This window comes from Lithobates pipiens, unplaced genomic scaffold (assembly GCF_037356315.1).
Source record: "Lithobates pipiens isolate NorthernLeopardFrog02 unplaced genomic scaffold, aLitPip1_a1.2 Scaffold_10, whole genome shotgun sequence".
In the NCBI taxonomy this organism is placed as follows: Eukaryota; Metazoa; Chordata; class Amphibia; order Anura; family Ranidae; genus Lithobates; species Lithobates pipiens.
Window position 1 is genome coordinate 15,619,119 of NW_027507686.1, and position 18,028 is coordinate 15,637,146.

Consider the following 18,028-nt stretch of genomic DNA (forward strand, 5'->3'; position numbering starts at 1 on the left):
TGCCCTAGGGCAGTGATGGTGAACCTTGGCACCCCAGATGTTTTGGAACTACATTTCCCATGATGCTCATGCACTCTGCAGTGTAGTGGAGCATCATGGGAAATGTAGTTCCAAAACATCTGGGGTGCCAAGGTTCGCCATCACTGCCCTAGGGAGTTGGGTTGATTTCTCATTTCCCCATGTGGCTTGCACATTAGTTCCCCCTATTTATATAAAAGTAAATGTTAAAGCCAGTTATTATCTACCTAAAACTGAAATGATAGGTTTTGGTGGCTTTACCTTTTTTTTTTTTTTTTTTTTTTTTTTTACCTACTAGCTCCGGTCTTTTATGGACACGGTCATGTATAACGGTCTTCTCTCTGTTGTAGGTATCGTTCATCCAGAACCTGGTGTTTTGCGTAGAGAGAGCGTACCGCGTGCCAGACTTTGGAATCTGGGAGAGAGGCAGCAAGTACAACAATGGCAGCACAGAATTACATTCAAGGTATTTGCACACAGCTCATTCCATTATTTCTTCACTCTGATGGGCTAATTAAGTCACAGGCCCATTTGATTTGCCTATTATTCCTTATGGCAGGCTTTATGGACGCTCCACATAAATAGATTGGATTAGCAAAAAAAAACTCCGTAATGAAGGAGATGAAGACTGAGTAAGCACAGCTAAATTATAGCCCCTTCAGCTACAGGGAACAATGCGCTTCTCATTTCTTTCATTTGTCGCCAAAGGAGTTCAATCTATCTGTTCTGCAGTTCATTGGACTATATGGCTTCATTAACGGGCTTCATAAATACCACCAAGTGTCGTTTGCATCTAAACTGACCGCATAACCTATGCCGCTTAGTCATTTCAGGCAAACAAACTCTCGCTCTCTCTCTGTTAAAAAGAAAAAAACTTTGTTTGCGGGGTCTTGCTGGCTGCAACGGTCAAAATCATATAAATGGGAGGGGAAATTAGGAAATTGTTTGTGCACCCTTCTCGTCTTTGCTAAATAAATCTTAACCACTTGACCTCCCAGAAGGTTTTACCACCTTCATGACCAGGGCATTTTTTTTTTTTGCTATACAGCACTGCTTTAACTGAGAATTGCACGGTCATGCAACCCTTGACTCAAATTCAATTTATAAAAAATTTTTCACACATAACTAGAGCTATTTGTGGTATTTGATCACCACTGTTTTTTATATATATATATATATATATATATATATATATATATATATATATATATATATAATATGATTTAAAAAAGCCAAACATTTTGGAAAGAAAAAGCAAAACATATTTTTTACTTTTACCGTATATACTCGAGTATAAGCCGAGATTTTCAGCCTCTTTTTTGAGGCTGAAAGTGCCCCCCTCGGCTTATACTCGAGTCATCGCTGTCTGCCCGCTCGATCAGCGTGTCGAGCAGACAGACAGCGGCCATTCTGATTCAAAAGCCGCGCCTCCGGCTCCGCCTTCGCCTGTGATAGGCGGAACACTGAATTTCCCAGCAGCCTGTGTTCCGCCTATCACGGACGTCGTATCATCCTCGTACTACGGACGAGGATGATACGACGTCTGTGATAGGCGGAACACAGGCTGCTGGGAAATTCAGTGTTCCGCCTATCACAGGCGAAGGAGGAGGCGCGGCTTTTGAATTTTACAATGGCCGCCGACGAAGAGGGCACGGGACGGAGGCAAGGCAAGGCACGGCACGGGACGGAACAGGACGGGACGGGACGAAGGCAAGGCACGACACGACACGGGACGGAGGCTCGGGACAAAGGCTCGGGACACAGGTAGGCTGGACACACACACACACACACACACACACACACACACACACACACACACACACACACACACACACACACACACACACACACACACACACACACACACACACACACACGGATGGATACACACACACACACACAGGGATGGATGGATGGATGGATACACACACACACACACAGGGATGGATGGATGGATGGATGGATACACACACACACACAGGGATGGATGGATGGATGGATGGATACACACACACACACAGGGATGGATGGATGGATGGATGGAGACACACACACACACAGGGATGGATGGATGGATGGAGACACACACACACAGGGATGGATGGATGGATGGATGGAGACACACACACACAGGGATGGATGGATGGATAGACACACACAGGGATGGATGGACGGACACACAGGGATGGACGGACACACAGGGATGGACGGACACACAGGGACGGACGGACACACAGGGATGGACGGACACACACACAGGGATGGACAGGCATGTCTCACCCTCGGCTTATACACGAGTCAATAAGTTTGCCAGTTTTTTTGGGGGTAAATTGGGGGCCTCGGCTTATATTCGGGTCGGCCTATACTCGAGTATATACGGTAGTTATAAAGCATATCCAAGAAAATGTCTTCATCGTTTTTGCCCATATGTATTCTGCTACCTGTTTATGGTAAGAAAGAAAAAAAAATAACTCCCAAGGGCACTTTCACACTGGGGTATTGAAGGCGTCGGCTGTAAAGCGTTGCTTTTTTTTAGCGGCGCTTTACCATTGTTTTAGCGGTTCTTTAGCGGCGCTTTTCGGCCGCTAGCAGGGCACTTTTAACCCCCGCTAACAGCCAGAAAAGGGTTAAAAGCGCCACTTTGTCTTGATTTGAATGGGCAGGGACGCTTTAGGAGCGGTGTATACACCGTTTCTAAAGCGCCTCAAAAAATGCTGCTTGCAGGACTTTATATTTAACATCCCGCAAGTGCACCGCTCCATTGTGAAAATCCCTCTGGCTTTCACACGGGAGTGACAGAAGAGGCGCTTTTGAGGTGCTATTTTTTGCGCTGTAGCACCTCAGTGTGAAAGTGGCGTAAGTGTATATTAATGGGTTTGTATGAAAGTTATAGCACCTACAAACTATAGTGTATGTGTGTGTGTATATATATATATATATATATGTATGTATGCATGCATGCATGCATGCATACATACAATTAATAGCTGTGATGAGCACTTTATAGTGTGACTGTGATAGTGTAGTGGGCAATTTGATAACTGAAACTGGCTGGGAGGGTCACTAACTGACGTCATTACTGACACTAATACAACGATCGGTGATAATATTGTACTAAAGACGCTGGCTGGGAGAGTGTTACCGTCAAGGGGTTGACTGTGTACATAACAAGCATAATGTGTGCTGCTTTTACTCACCAATCTGGCTTCTTTTGCTCCCTAAACTGAGCTTCTTTCAGGAAGAAGAAACAGCCAGACCACTGTCTGTGTACAGAGTTCTGTGTGTTTGTAAACACAAAACTCTGTGCTGTGATTGGCCACAGCTGATCAGCAGGTATAGAGCCAAAATCATTGGCTGAAACCTGCTGACAAACTTGTGCTGTGTATATCTGCAGTGTGAGATCTGCTCCCTCTGACTACTCATCTCACCAGATTTGGAGTACGATTTGGTGATGCCGCTACTGCTCTGCTCATTGTTCTACTTGCTGGAGAGGTCCTGAAGACAATGGTCCTGAAGGCAATTACAGCTGCAAGTCTTTTTGGGGATGTTTGTTGCACATCTAGAGAGGACATTTCTGCCCATTCTTCATTGCAAAATATCTCAAGCTCTGTCAGATTGGATGGAGAACAGCAATTTTCAAGTCTTGCCACAGATTCTCAATTGGATTTAGGTCTAGAGTTTGATGGGGGCCATTCTAACACATGAATATACTTTGATCTAAACCATTCCATTGTAGCTCTGGCTGTATGTTTCGGGTCGTTGTCCTGCTGGAAGGTGAACCTCTGCCCCAGTCCCAAGTCTTTTGCAGACTCTCCGGTTTTCTTCTAAGATTTCCCTGTATTTGGCTCCATCCATCTTCCCATCAAATCTGACCAGCTTCCCTGTCCCTGCTGAAGTAAAGAATCCCCACAACTTGAAGCTGCCACCACCATGTTTCACGGTGGGGATGGTGAGTTCAGGGTGATGTGCAGTGTTAGTTTTCCACCACACATAGAGTTTTTTGCTTTTAGGCCAAAAAGTTGAATTTTGGTCTCATCTGACCAGAGCACCTTCTTCCACATGTTTGCTGTGTCCCCCACATGTCTTCACACAAACTACAAACAGGACTTCTTATGACTTTCTTTCACCAATGTCTTTCTTCTTGTCACTCTTCCATAAAGGGCAGATTTGTGGAGAGACGACTAATAGTTGTCCTGTGGACAGATTCTCCCCCCTGAGCTGTGGATCTCTGCAGCTCCTCCAGAGTTACCATGGACCTCTTGGCTGCTTCTCTGATGAATGCTCTCCTTGCCCGGCTGGTCAGTTTAGGTGGACGGCCATGTCTTGGTAGGTTTGCAGTTGTCATACTCTTTGCATTTTTTTGGTTGATGGATTGAACAGAGCTCCGTGAGATGTCCAAGGCTTAGGATATTTTTTTTATAACCTAACCCTACTTTATACTTCTCCACAACTTTATCCCTGACCTGTCTGGTGTGTTCCTCAGCCTTCATTTTAGTTAGGGGTATCAGAGTAAAGGGAGATGAATACAAATGTACCCCCCACGCTTTTCAGATATTTATTTTGTAAAAAAAAATTGAAAACCATTTACCGGTATCATTTTCTTTCCACTTCACAATTATGTGCCACTTTGTGTTGGTCTATCACATAAAACCCCAGTAAAACAAATTTAGGTTTTTGGATGTAACATGACAAAATGTGGAAAATGGTAATGGGGTATGAATACTTTTTCAAGGCACTGTATACAGGTACATGGAAAAGACCCCACCCACTTCACAGAATCTCTGTACATTGTGGTCCCATTGTAATCTATATGATGAACAGTGATATCAGATCTTATTAGTTCCCAATGACTGCACAGAACATTGATGTGTATGAGCCAACACCACCATTCCTCTGTGATCTGTGGCCTGTCCTATTGCTGAAAACCTCTTTTCCGAAATGTTTGCTCTTCTTTGGACTTTCTTGTACTACAGAAACCTTGATATTCAAAGACGCTGCAAGTGTGACATTGTAACAAATGTGTTTGTTCAGGATGTTAATCGCGTTTATTAGTGGCTCACAAGGCGTTATTTATTTCCCGGAAAAATAAATTGCGTTGTCTTGTGTTTTTGATTGTGGGTGCCAGTGATGGAAGCGTATTCATCTCCAAGATATTAGGCATCATAATTAAGCAATGAAGGTTGATGAAAATCCAGCATGGAGCAGCGCCTGAAAGTAAATCATACTTTTACCTCGCAACGTCCAATGTATTAGCATGTCAGCGTTGATAGATGTATACTTAACCAGTCACATTACTGCAGTCGTAATTCATTCTGCTGACATCTCACCCGAGTCCCATTATAATGAATACGGAGAGCGGTTTTCTGGCGCTCACTGGGAAGTTGTCTACCGAGAATATTTTACGTAGGTGGCATTTATCATTCTTTAGCTCGGGAAAGTCTTGGAAATGGTCAGAAAAAGGGATGTAAGGCCCCTTTCACACGAAGGGTCCAATCGGGTCCTCCTGTCCAATTTTCAGCCCTTAGTCTCTACAGCAAGTGTAGGCAACCCCTTCAGAGGTTGAGATCTACCTGCCTGCACAACATAGAGGAAAGCAAAGATCCCCGGGGGAAGGGGAGGTATTATACAGTAACCTTTAAAAAAATAAAAATTTCAAGCTCCCAATAAAAATACTGCATGAAGGGTGTCACAGTAGTGTCCTCTGCCCTCTTCACATAACCCTCCACGGTAGTGTCCTCTCTGCCCCGCCACCCGAGAAGTGTTCAGGTGTTCTATACCCCCTCAACGTAGTGTCCTCTGACCCCTTCACATAACTGCCCCCCACAGTAGTGTTCTGTACCCCCCCAACACAGTGTTCTCTGCCCCTTCACATCAGCCTCCCTAGTGTCCTCTGCCTCCCCACAGTAATGTTCTGTCCCATAACGGTGTCCTGTACCCCCCCCTTCCAAAGCAGTGTCATGTGCTCCCCTTCACACCACCCCCCCCATTAGTGTTCTGTACCCCCTAAAACAGTGTCGCCTGTCCCCATTCACATCACCCCCCAGAGCAGTGCCCCCTGCCTCCCCATCTCCCAAAGCAGTGCCCCCTGCCTCCCCATCTCCCAAAGCAGTGCCCTCTGCCGCCCCATCTCCCAAAGCAGTGCCCTCTGCCGCCCCATCTCCCAAAGCAGTGCCCTCTGCCGCCCCATCTCCCAAAGCAGTGCCCTCTGCCGCCCCATCTCCCAAAGCAGTGCCCTCTGCCGCCCCATCTCCCAAAGCAGTGCCCTCTGCCGCCCCATCTCCCAAAGCAGTGCCCTCTGCCGCCCCATCTCCCAAAGCAGTGCCCTCTGCCGCCCCATCTCCCAAAGCAGTGCCCTCTGCCGCCCCATCTCCCAAAGCAGTGCCCTCTGCCGCCCCATCTCCCACAGCAGTGCCCTCTGCCGCCCCATCTCCCACAGCAGTGCCCTCTGCCGCCCCATCTCCCAAAGCAGTGCCCTCTGCCGCCCCATCTCCCAAAGCAGTGCCCTCTGCCGCCCCATCTCCCAAAGCAGTGCCCCCTGCCTCCCCATCTCCCAAAGCAGTGCCGCCCCATCTCCAAAAGCAGTGCCCCCTGCCGCCCCATCTCCCAAAGCAGTGCCCCCCGCCGCCCCATCTCCCAAAGCAGTGCCCCCCGCCGCCCCATCTCCCAAAGCGGTGTCCTCCGCCGCCCCATCTCCCAAAGCAGTGTCCCCTGCCGCCCCATCTCCCAAAGCAGTGTCCCCTGCCGCCCCATCTCCCAAAGCAGTGTCCCCTGCCGCCCCATCTCCCAAAGCAGTGTCCCCTGCCGCCCCATCTCCCAAAGCAGTGTCCCCTGCCGCCCCATCTCCCAAAGCAGTGTCCCCTGCCGCCCCATCTCCCAAAGCAGTGTCCCCTGCCGCCCCATCTCCCAAAGCAGTGTCCCCTGCCGCCCCATCTCCCAAAGCAGTGCCCCCTGCCTCCCCATCTCCCAAAGCAGTGCCCCCTGCCTCCCCATCTCCCAAAGCAGTGCCCCCTGCCGCCCCATCTCCCAAAGCAGTGTCCTCTGCCCCCCCCCCCCGCACACACACACACACACACACACACTCTGTAGTGGTCCTCTGTTCCTCCTCCAACAGAGTCCACTCTGTCCCTATCACATCATCCTCCTACCCCCCCATTTGCCAGCGTGGGTACAGCAGAGCGGAGATCAGGAGGTGGTATGTTTGGTGAGAGTGGGAGCTCAGAGAGTTTATAATAACAAGCTGATGATTGGTTGCTAGGAACGCTTAGCAACCAATAACTGAAGCAGCTCCCGCCCTCCATCCAGCACTATGTTGCCTCCCACTCTCCACTTTGCAGGTACAATGAGATAGGAGGCGGCAGAGCCTCTCGGTTGCTTGGGATAGAAAATAGTTTTCATCAGACAGTTCTGCCTAAGTACTGCTTTTGTATGTCATGAAAAAAAAAATATATGTAATTCTTTAATATTGTAAATAATAAAGTTATTGTCGTAGGCCCACAGTAGAAATGTAAAAATTGCTGTAAGTTCATAAGTGGTGTACAGCTATTGGAGCTGAAGTGGTTAGGCATATAATATAATATTTCTCTTGAGACGCATCCCTAGCATTGTTGCCTCTGCTTTCCTAATTTGCTTGTTTACAACAAAGCCGGGCTCTATTACGTCTCTTGGCTTATTTGTCTTTTCCCCGACTCTCCTCTGTAAGCCAGGATGGAGATTACAGCCACCCTAGACCAATCTTTCCGAGAACAGACAGCTAAATCTGGCAAGATAGTTTTGCAGTAGTAAATTATTTAAAACGCAAGCTCTGTAAAAAAATAAATAAATAGGATTACCTTGTATATGTTACAGAAGTGTCAGGCCGAGAAATGGTTGATTTGACTTGGCCTGTGCTCAATACATCACCTGTGAGTGTAGGAATAGAATATGCTGAATATAGAAGCTTGGCCAACGGTAGGCAAAGGATTAGTTACCAGATAGTTGTTCATGTTTTTTTAATGCCAGTTTATACAGAACTGCTAAAAATGCAGTCTTGGATGGCCTGACCCTCTAATGTAGGGGTGTCGAACTCAATTTCATTGCGAGCCGTATCAGCATTTTTGCTGCCCTAAAACGGCCGATTGTATCTGTAAGACTATATAAAAAATCCAGGGCTCTTTTCCTCAGTGAATATATGCAGGAACTCAATCGCGCCCCCACTCTCTCCCCCAACTAAAATGCATCAAACAGTGGGTGTGGCAAAATTGCAACGTGGGAGGGGGCAACACTGTTGCATGTTCCCCTCATACCTGGAAGTGCCAGGTAAATTCTTTGCTTCCTCTGGTATACAGAGTGGTCATGTATCTACATGGGAGAGGTGGAATTTCTGCAAATCTGTTGCTTTGCTCAGTGTATACTTGTATAAGGAGAGTCCACGGGAAGTCAATGTAGCGTGCCCCCTTAAGGGACGCAAGAATCTGGGATCTCCCACCCTGCACAGCCAGGCACACCAAATTTCCACTGGCACTCCAGCGTTCGAGAACAGTCTGTGACTTTGTCTCTGTTGTTTTATTAAGAGATAATGACTTTGATAGGGATTGGAGATTAAGGTATGCCCTATTGACTTCTATCAGAAACCATGAAATCGGGCGGAGACAGAACTACAGTTAAATCGCACTTGTTTAATAATAAAAGAACAAACATAGTCAAAACATAGAAAAAGTTCAGTAACCAGAACGGATAGTCAGCCAAGCCAGAAGTCAGGGATCAATGTAGTGGAACAATGAGCAGGATCTGGAGCCAGATGGGATGTCAGCAATGCAAGTCTTGAACAGGATCGCAGGAGATAGTTTCTGTGATGTTGACCAAGGCGAAGGCAGAGATCCTCTGGACTGGATGGCTTAAGTAGGCAGGACTGACAAGCAGGATATCATCAACAGCTGAGTAACTTTGGAGAGATAGGGGCTGGCAGTTAGCCGACAGCTGAGCGGCCAGCTCATTTAAGGAACAACCCTGACAACTTCAGAACAAACTTCTGGGACAACTTCTATATACAGTCTCCTATATACACTCCACTTGTTCCTCCTGCTCTCAATTGCTTGCAGGACCTAGCAATAGCCCTTTGTAGACGGAAACCTGAGGACCCTTGGTTGTGTAGCAAAATTTCAGTGGCCAGCTTGGTCACTCCTTTAGTTACTGATCCCAGCACCACCCCTTCAAGCACTGCCAACCCACCTGGCTGCAGCTGCCTTTCCCACTAGCCCTCCAGGCTAACGTCTCCTTAGTCCTCTAGACTGACACTCACCAGCCCACCCAGCTGACTTTCAAGAGATCTCCCAGACATGCTGATCTGCTCCCGCTATCCTCTCTCCTTGGTCCCGTGCATCCAAGAAGGGCTTCTTCCGTATTGTTTTTGTAGATTCTTCCAAGCCCCAGGCCTGAGGTCAACCCCCCCTTAGTATACCAACTGAGCACCGTTTAAACGCCACAACCTACCTGAGTATTATTGCTGACCTTGTCCATCCCTTTATATGGGATTGTATGTTAGTTTTTTTTTTGTTTTTTTCCTAGATGGACTTTATGTCTTTTTTTTGCAACCTATGTAACTTTATGACTACAGTGTCCCCATCTTCTGATGGCTCCTTCCAGCAGGATAATGCACCATGTCACAAATCTCCAATCATCTCACCACCGGACAATGAAGTCACTGTCCTCCAATGGCCTTCACACTCACCACATCTCAATCCAGTAGAGCACATTTGGGATGTGGTGGAATGGGATAGTGGCATCATGGATGGACAACCGACAAATTCGCAGCCACTGTGTTATGCTATCATGTCACTATGGACCAAAATCTCTGAGCAACGGTTCCAACACCTTGTTGAATCTTTGCCACCAAGGATGAAGGCAGTTATGAAGGCAAAAGGGGGGTCCAACCCAATTCTAGCAAGGTGTACCTAATAGTGGTCGGTGAGTGCATATGGCCCACATCTATAGAAAAGTGTATTATTCAACTTTGGTCAAAGCTGAACAATTTGTTTTGGTCTACAGACGCCCCTTACCAATACAGGTAGTGTTTTTGTTTTTTTGTAAAGGTGAACTAATCCTTTTTAAGAGGAACAAAAAATGTCACTTCTGATCATGTAAATTCAGTCTTCCACAAGCATTCATGTTGTTCTTTGTATGCTCGGTGTGGTTTTCCATTCATAGTCTGGACTTCTTGGTGTTGTGTTCAGGATGGGACTGAAGGATCTTTAACACCCAGAGATATTCCTGCTCTCTCATTACAGAGTGTCGTCTGGAAGCCATCACTGCCGATTGCCATGTAATACATTTAAATGTCGTTTCTGCTTCATTAGCCTCGGAGTCGTGTTGCCGGGGAAGAGTTAGATGAGATTTTAATGTTTCTACATAAAGCAGAGAAAGTTTTGGAAGTCATTCTGGAGTGTTAATAATGTGTAATAGTGGTGACATTAGCAGTGGTAGAGATGTCGATTTAACCCACTGGATTTGTATGCGTCAGGTCTTCACTAGAGTGCTCATTATTAAGAGGATCTCCTGATATGTGTGAAGGAGTCTGTATTCATCCTAACCAATAAGTGTCTGGAGTGAATGGTGTGAATGTTAATTGGCCTGATTGGATTTTGGTTGCCCAATTACTGTTGTTTCATTGAGCCTAATGGTGTTGGATGGTCTGCAGGCTCTCTGGGCATAGTACACGCACATCTAGACAATATATATAATCATTCAAAATCAATGTATTATTTCCTTTCAGCTCGCCTCCATCTTATGTCTATATTCAATGTAGATCCACATTATATTGTCAAAAGTATTAGGACACCAGCCTTTACACGCACATGAACTTTGACATCCCAGTCTTAGTCCATAGGCTTCAATATTGAGTTGGCCCACCCTTTGCAGCTATAACAGCTTCAGCTCTTCAGGGAAGACTGTCCACAAGGTTTAAAAGTCTGTCTATGGGTATGTTTGACCATTCTTCCAGAAACTGATGTTGGACGAGGAGGCCTGGCTCAAAGTCTTTGCTCTAATTCACCCCAAATGTGTCCTATCGGGTTAAGGTCAGCACTCTATGCAGGCCAGACAAGTTACTCCACCCCAAACTCTCTCATCCGTGTCTTTTTGGACCTTGCTTTGTGCACTGTTGCGCAGTCATGTTGGAACAGGAAGGAGCCATCCCCAAACTGTTCCCTCAAAGTTGGGAGCATTAAAGTTAAGAGTTCCCTTCAAACCCCAAACCTGGAAAAACAACCCCACGCCATAATCCCTCCTCCTCCAAATAATTTGGACCAGAGCACAAAGCAAGGTCCATAAAGACCTGGATAAGTGATTTTGGGGGTGGAGGAACATGACTGGCCTGCACAGTCCTAAACCTCAACCCGATAGAACACCTTTGGCATGAATGAGCCAGGCCTTCTCGTCCAACATCAGTGCCTGACCTCACAAATGCTCTTCTGGAAGAATGGTCAAACATTCCCATAGACACACTCCTAAACCTTGTGGACAGCCTTCCCAGAAGAGTTGACGCTGTTCTAGCTGCAAAGGGTGGGCCAATATTGAACCGTTCCGACTAAGACTGGGATGCCATTAAAGTTCATGTGGGTGTAAAGGCAGGTGTCCCAATACTTTTGACAGTGTAAATCCAATTGTCGAAATGCAAAGGGTGAAGAGAAGAGAGGCAGCAGGAGAAGACAGCGGAGAGGAGAGAACCGGCGGCGGGAGAAGACAGCGAAGAGGAGAGAACCGGCGGTGGGAGAAGACAGCGGAGAGGAGAGAACCGGCGGCGGCAGAAGACAGCGTACCCCATACTCGTTTATGTAGGGTGGGGTCGCTGTGATCTGGGGGCCCTCTTGGTAAAGGGAGCTTTCAGATTCCTGACAAGCCCCCCACCTGCAGACCCCAACAACAAACGGCCAGGGTTGTCAGGAAGAGGCCCTTGTCCTAATCAACATGGGGACAAGGTGCTTTGGGGTGGGGGGCCCCTGTACCCCCTGCCCCAAAGCACCCACTCCCCAATGTTTAGGGAATGCGGCCTGGTATGGTCCAGGATGGGGGGGGGGTTGCACGCTCGCTTGTCCCCTCCCTTTCCTGACCTGCCGAACTGTGTGCTGAGATAAGGGACTGGTAGTGATTTTGGGGGGTCCCCATGCTTTTTTTTTTTTTCCTCGTAGGGGGTCCCCTTATAATCCATACCGGAACCGAAGGGTCTGGTATGCTCTTGGGGATAACCCCAAGCCAGTTTTTTTATTTTTGTTTATTTTGGTGAGGATTCCACTTCAAGATCATGAGCCCACAAGACGCACCGCAAAAAAGGATCATAATGATCTGACTTGTGGTGCGACTTACATTCAAATCAATGGACTCTCATAGGGATCCATTTATTTTGAATAGAGGCAGAGAAACGCTTCTAAAAGCTAGCGCGTCTAAACATGCATTAACACCAATGCAAAAAGCTACTAAAAGCCAGTTTTTACAGTTTCTTTTTCTTGGCGTTGGTAGTGTCTTTGCAGCTCGTTTTTCTAATGCCCCATGTGCATGAGACCTAAGTGCTGCGGATTAGAGGTCTCTGTTTTTGGGATCCATTGGTGAGCTTACATACACTTGCATTTGTGATGATAACATTTGTTTTCTTGTTTTATTAATAAATGGTTTACTAAGATAATGCACTAGGCTGGTGCACCCACTTTCTGTTGTTTTCTAGTTCATTTGAGATACACGAGCCTAAGCTCTCGTGTGCATGTGGACCTCATCCAGGTCAAGGACACTTATAAAGTGTCTCATCTGTAAAACAACATTGCTGCTGAATTACAAAGTATAGCAATGCCTTTCTGCCTTTTTAATCGGTGTCAGGACACTTAATAAACACACGCTACCTGCGGATCTATTAATATTCCTGCGTTCTGCAAAATGAAATGTGTACATCTGTCGCACACATGAGGCGTCTATTTTAAGCCGGGAGAAATATGGGCTTGTTTTCATTTGATTCCGTAAACCGAACACCAAATAGCAAGCAGCCTTCAGATAATAAATAGGACAGCAAGAAAAAGCACTTTAGCTTATTAATTTATTGCTGGCCTGTGCTGTTACCGGCTGGCGCTGTTGCTGGCTCAGCTCGTTCCCAGGTAAACCAAAAAACATTGTTACCTCTGTCACTGATATTAATGAGGCCTGTGTACGTATGAAAGCAAACACTATGAAAGAATGGGATTTTCTACTGTGAACAGAGAGCAATTAATCTTCTCATTCTTCCAGTACATGAAAAGGGTTCTTTACATCCTGCCCAATTTGTGTCCTGAATATAAGAAACAATCTAAACCGTGGCACCTTAATGGTAAACATACTTTGTCATAGTGGCCTTCTGTATCTCATATCTGGTGACGGTTTTTAAAGGGAACTGTTCACCACTGGGGCACTCTAATGGCAACTATACTTTATCATAGTGGCCTTCTATATCTCCTATCTGGTGACGGGTTTTAAAGGGAACTGTTCACCACTGGGGCACTCTAATGGCAACTATACTTTATCATAGTGGCCTTCTGTATCTCATATCTGGTGACGGGTTTTAAAGGGAACTGTTCACCACTGGGGCACTCTAATAATAATAATTATTATTCAGTTTGCACAGCGCTTTACAATGAGGGCAGACAGTACACTTACAATACAAATCAATACAGGAGGGATCAGAGGGCCCTGCTCGTTAGAGCTTACAATCTAGAAGGGAGGGTCAAGTTGAAACAAAAGGTAATAACTGTGGGGGATGAGCTGATTTAGAAAATGAAAATAGTTAGGTGTGGGTGGGGTAGGCTTCTCTGAAGAGAAGTGTTTTCAGGGATTGTCTAAAAGCTAATAGAGTAGGAGATAGGCGGACAGATTGAGGTAGGGCATTCCATAGGATTGGAGAGGCTTTGGAAAAGTCCTGGAGGCGAGTATGGGAGGAGGTGATGAGGGAGCTAGAGAGCAGGAGGTCTTGAGAGGAACGAAGAGAACGAGTAGGTTGGTATTTGGAGACTAAGCTAGTGATGTAGCTGGGGGCAGAGTTGTGGATGGCTTTGTACGTAGTTGTTAGTATTTTGAATTTAATTCTTTGGCTGAGTGGAAGCCAGTGGAGGGATTGACAGAGAGGAGTAGCAGACGCAGAGCAATTGGTAAGGTGGATGAGTCTGGCAGCGGCATTCATGATGGATTGAAGAGGTGATAGACTAGAGGTAAGCCAATGAGAAGGGAGATGACCAGCGACTGCATTAAGAGCTTTGTTGTGTCATTGGTTAGAAAGGGGCGTATTTTGGAGATGTTGCGGAGGTTGAGGTGGTAGGATTTGGACAGTGATTGGATGTGTTGCTTGAAGGAGAGTTCAGAGTCCAGGACGACACCTAGAACCTTGGTGTGAGGGGATGGGCTTATGGTTGTGCCATCGATTTTGACAGTGAGATCAAAATCTAATGGCAACTATACTTTGTCATAGTGGCCTTCTGTATCTGATATTCGGTGACTGGTTTTAAAGCGAACCGCTCACCAATGGACATCAGCAATAACTGGAGTTCTTGCTCTAAATCTGTTATATACGTGCATCCTTACCTCTGCAGTTTAATATAGAAGGAGTAACTCTGCGCTTAGAAGTAAAGAAGGAGCAGCTATCACTTTAGGCCAGCCATAGACGGTTCGAATCTTGGCCGGTTCAGCAAGAACCAGCCAAGATTCCAGTCATGTGTGGGCAGGCTGAATTTTCCAAGTTGACTGATCGGTCAACTTGGGTACAACCAGTCTGCCGTATTGACTTGCGATTATCTCTAGCGGCTGCCATAGCCGCCATCAATAATCACTGTCTTCTCCCATCAGGGACGGCTTCCCCAGGCGGGAGGGATTCATAAATTACCCATGTGCCCTGTATAAGGATATAGTCATAAAGTGCTCAGTAGATATAGATGTCTGGACCCAGTAATCTTCTAGTAACTAGCCTGACTCAAATGCTCCAACCCAGACAGACCAATAACACATGGAGTGAAAAGAACACTTGGTGTAGGAAGACCGGTTCACAGGTTTATTATAAATGCACACTCACATAATTAAAAGGGCCACTTAAAACTTGCCATCCGATCAGTCTTAATACTGCTTCCTGTGTCAGCACATGTGGTGACTTCACATTCGCTGGCCCGATCCAACGTGTTTCGTCATAGCAGACGTCATGGGAGGTGAGGTCAGGACTTTCTTTGTGCACTGGTCCAAATTATTTGGTGGAGGGGGGATTATGGTGTGGGGTTTTTGTCAGGGGTTGGGTTTGGCCCCTTAGTTCTAGCGAAGGGAGTTCTTAAGGCGGAAGCATACCGAGAAGACATTTTGGACAATTTCATTCTTTGTGGGAACAGTTTGGGGATGGCCCCTCCCTGTTCCAACATGACTGTGCACCAGTGCACAAAGCAAGGTCCATAAAGATATGGATGAGCGAGTTTGGGGTGGAGGAACTTGACTGGCCTGCACATAGTGGATGAATTAGAGTGGAGATTGTGAGCCAGGCCTTCTCGTCCAACACCAGTGCTTGACCTCACAAATGTGCTTCTGGAATAATCGTCAAATATTCCCATAGACACACTCCGAAACCTTGTGGACGGCCTTCCCAGAAAAGTTGAAGCTGTTATAGCTGCAAAGGGTGGGCCAACTCAATATTGAACCCTATGGGACCAAGACTGGTATGTCATTATGTGATGGCAAACAAAGGAAACCAAAAATGGGATCACTAAACTATACATGAAAAGATCTCCCATATTGGATCTGGCAGGGAACGGTTCCATAATCAACCATTGACACACTACAATACACCGGAAAGAAAACAAGGACTTCCAATCTTCTACAGTATAGAAAGAGAGGGATAGTTGGCCAATTAGAAAATATCTAAGTATGAAATATTGCTGGTTGACCTTCTTACTGATAATCTGATAAACTTGTATAATCTGAACGCAAGACCGCCATATCCACCCTAAGGGTCCGATCAGGTCCACCTGAAAAACTGACAGGCGAACCTGATCAGACAGCCCATGTGAAAGGGGCTTTTTGACCCCATATATCATATTTAAGAGGACCTGTCATGCTTTTTTTCTATTCCTTTTTACATTCCTTGTAATAGGAATAAAAGTGACACAATTTATTTTATTTCTTTTTCAAAAGAAAAGTGAAAAAAAATAAAAGTTAACATAAATAAGAAAAAAATAATAATCTTAAACGTGCCCCGTCCCGCTGAGTTCATGTGCAGAACCGACGGCATACGTGAATAGCGCCCGCATATGAAAACGTTGTTCAAACCACACGTGAGCTATCGTCATGATTGGTAGAGCGAAAGCAATAATTCTAGCCCTAGACTTCCTCTGTAACTCAAAACATGCAACCTGTAGAATTTTTTTAAACGTTGCCTTTTGGAGATTTTAAAGGGTACAAGTTTGTCGCCATTCCATGAGTGGACGCAATTTTGAAGCGTGACATGTTGGGTATCCATTTACTCGGCGTAACATTATCTTTCACAATATAAAAAAAATGGACTGTTGTCTTGTTTTATTTTTTTTTTTTTTAAGTATTTTTCCCCTAAAAAGTGCGCAAATACGGTGTGACAGAAAGTATTGCGACTACCGCCATTTTATTCTCTAGGGTGTTAAAATAAAAATATATATAATGTTTTGGGGTTCTAAGTAAAGGGAAGGAGATGAGCGGGCAGCGAAAACGTGCAGGGGAAGCTCCATTAGCATTGCTGTATATCATACCAATGGCCACCACAAGAGGGCACCAGATTCCAGAAGTAACCCTAGGACTGCAGAAGGGCGCAAAGCCACGGCCTCAATTACCGGCCAGCATGGCCCAACGCGATCATGCCGGAGGGGTGGGGGGGGGGGGTTCCACACGGAGACAGGATACCCCAGCTGTGCCGTGCCAGGTCGCCAATTCTAGTCGCAAATGCGACCTGGCGCCTGGGGTTTGCCAAGCCCTGATTTAGGCCATGCCTTTGAACTGTTTGCCAGATTATTGTACTCTCTCCAGTTGATATCTTGCTCCATTGCATTCCTGCAGTGTTCCTCATCTCCACAACCACTCATTACTGGCGTGTCCCTTGAGTACTCTTCTGCTTGATTCCAACCTGCAATCACTTGTTACCGACCTTTGGTTTGTTTACGGACTACACTCCTGTAATATCTGCTACTGGACCCCGGCTTGCTAACTTCCTGGTGGGCATGATGCTGAAGACCATGACCTGGTACTAACACACACAGCAAAACCCATCTCCACCATCGGGAGCTCTGGTGACGTTTTAGTGCTTAGACCCTGCACCTCAGGTGAGCCTGTGTCGTTCGCCAGGGGGACCTGCTTGTGTACTTATCCAGCTGGTTGGTGGGAGCCTCGCTACTTCTATAGCTGCTGATCTCCAAACCTGCCCCCTGACCTTGACAAACATTGATCTATTCACATCACTTGCTTTCCCGCGAAGGAGCTTATCATCTGATGTCCATATTACAGGCATACACATGCATACAATCGGCAAGGCCAATTTGCATTAAAAAAAAAAAAGTCTAATTTCCAGGCTTTGGTCATGTAATTTTGGTAGATGTAGAGGGGGCGGAGCTAATGTATCTCCATAACCATTTTTCTAGTTTTGAATAGGATCATTTCTCTTTCCTTTGTGGAGTATTCCCCTTTCTTTCTGTCCCAGAGACTCAGTGGGAAATAAGAGAAAATGGGGGGGAACACATCTTTAGACAATTGTCAAGGAAACAGGTGATGGCAATAAAAATTGCTTCTCGCCTCTTGTTCGAGTGACGACAATAACACTTTGAGTATTCCATCACTCTCTGTTCCTGTGACGGTGGCCACCAGGACAAATAAGATGAATCTCCTTAGAAGGAAGACTGCAATAAAAATTTGTCACGGTCTAAACCTACCCGTCTCTTTCCAAAGCTGAAAAACTGTATATAGATACTGCAAGGCAGAAATGTCTTAATCTGTAGAACTGCCTGAATGTCCACCTTCTGCGTTCCGCTGACAT

General features: G+C 46.1%; 1 protein-coding gene across 3 annotated transcripts in view; it reads left to right on the forward strand.

Annotated features, from left to right (window-relative positions):
• PHKB (phosphorylase kinase regulatory subunit beta) overlaps nt 1–18,028 on the forward strand; it is a 339,917-nt gene that overhangs the window by 115,149 nt on the left and 206,740 nt on the right. For all 3 annotated transcript variants that reach the window (XM_077451660.1, XM_077451651.1, XM_077451669.1), the window contains one exon: nt 369–484. In XM_077451660.1, coding sequence (XP_077307786.1) covers nt 369–484 — 116 coding nt within the window. The remainder of the gene's footprint in view (nt 1–368; nt 485–18,028) is intronic.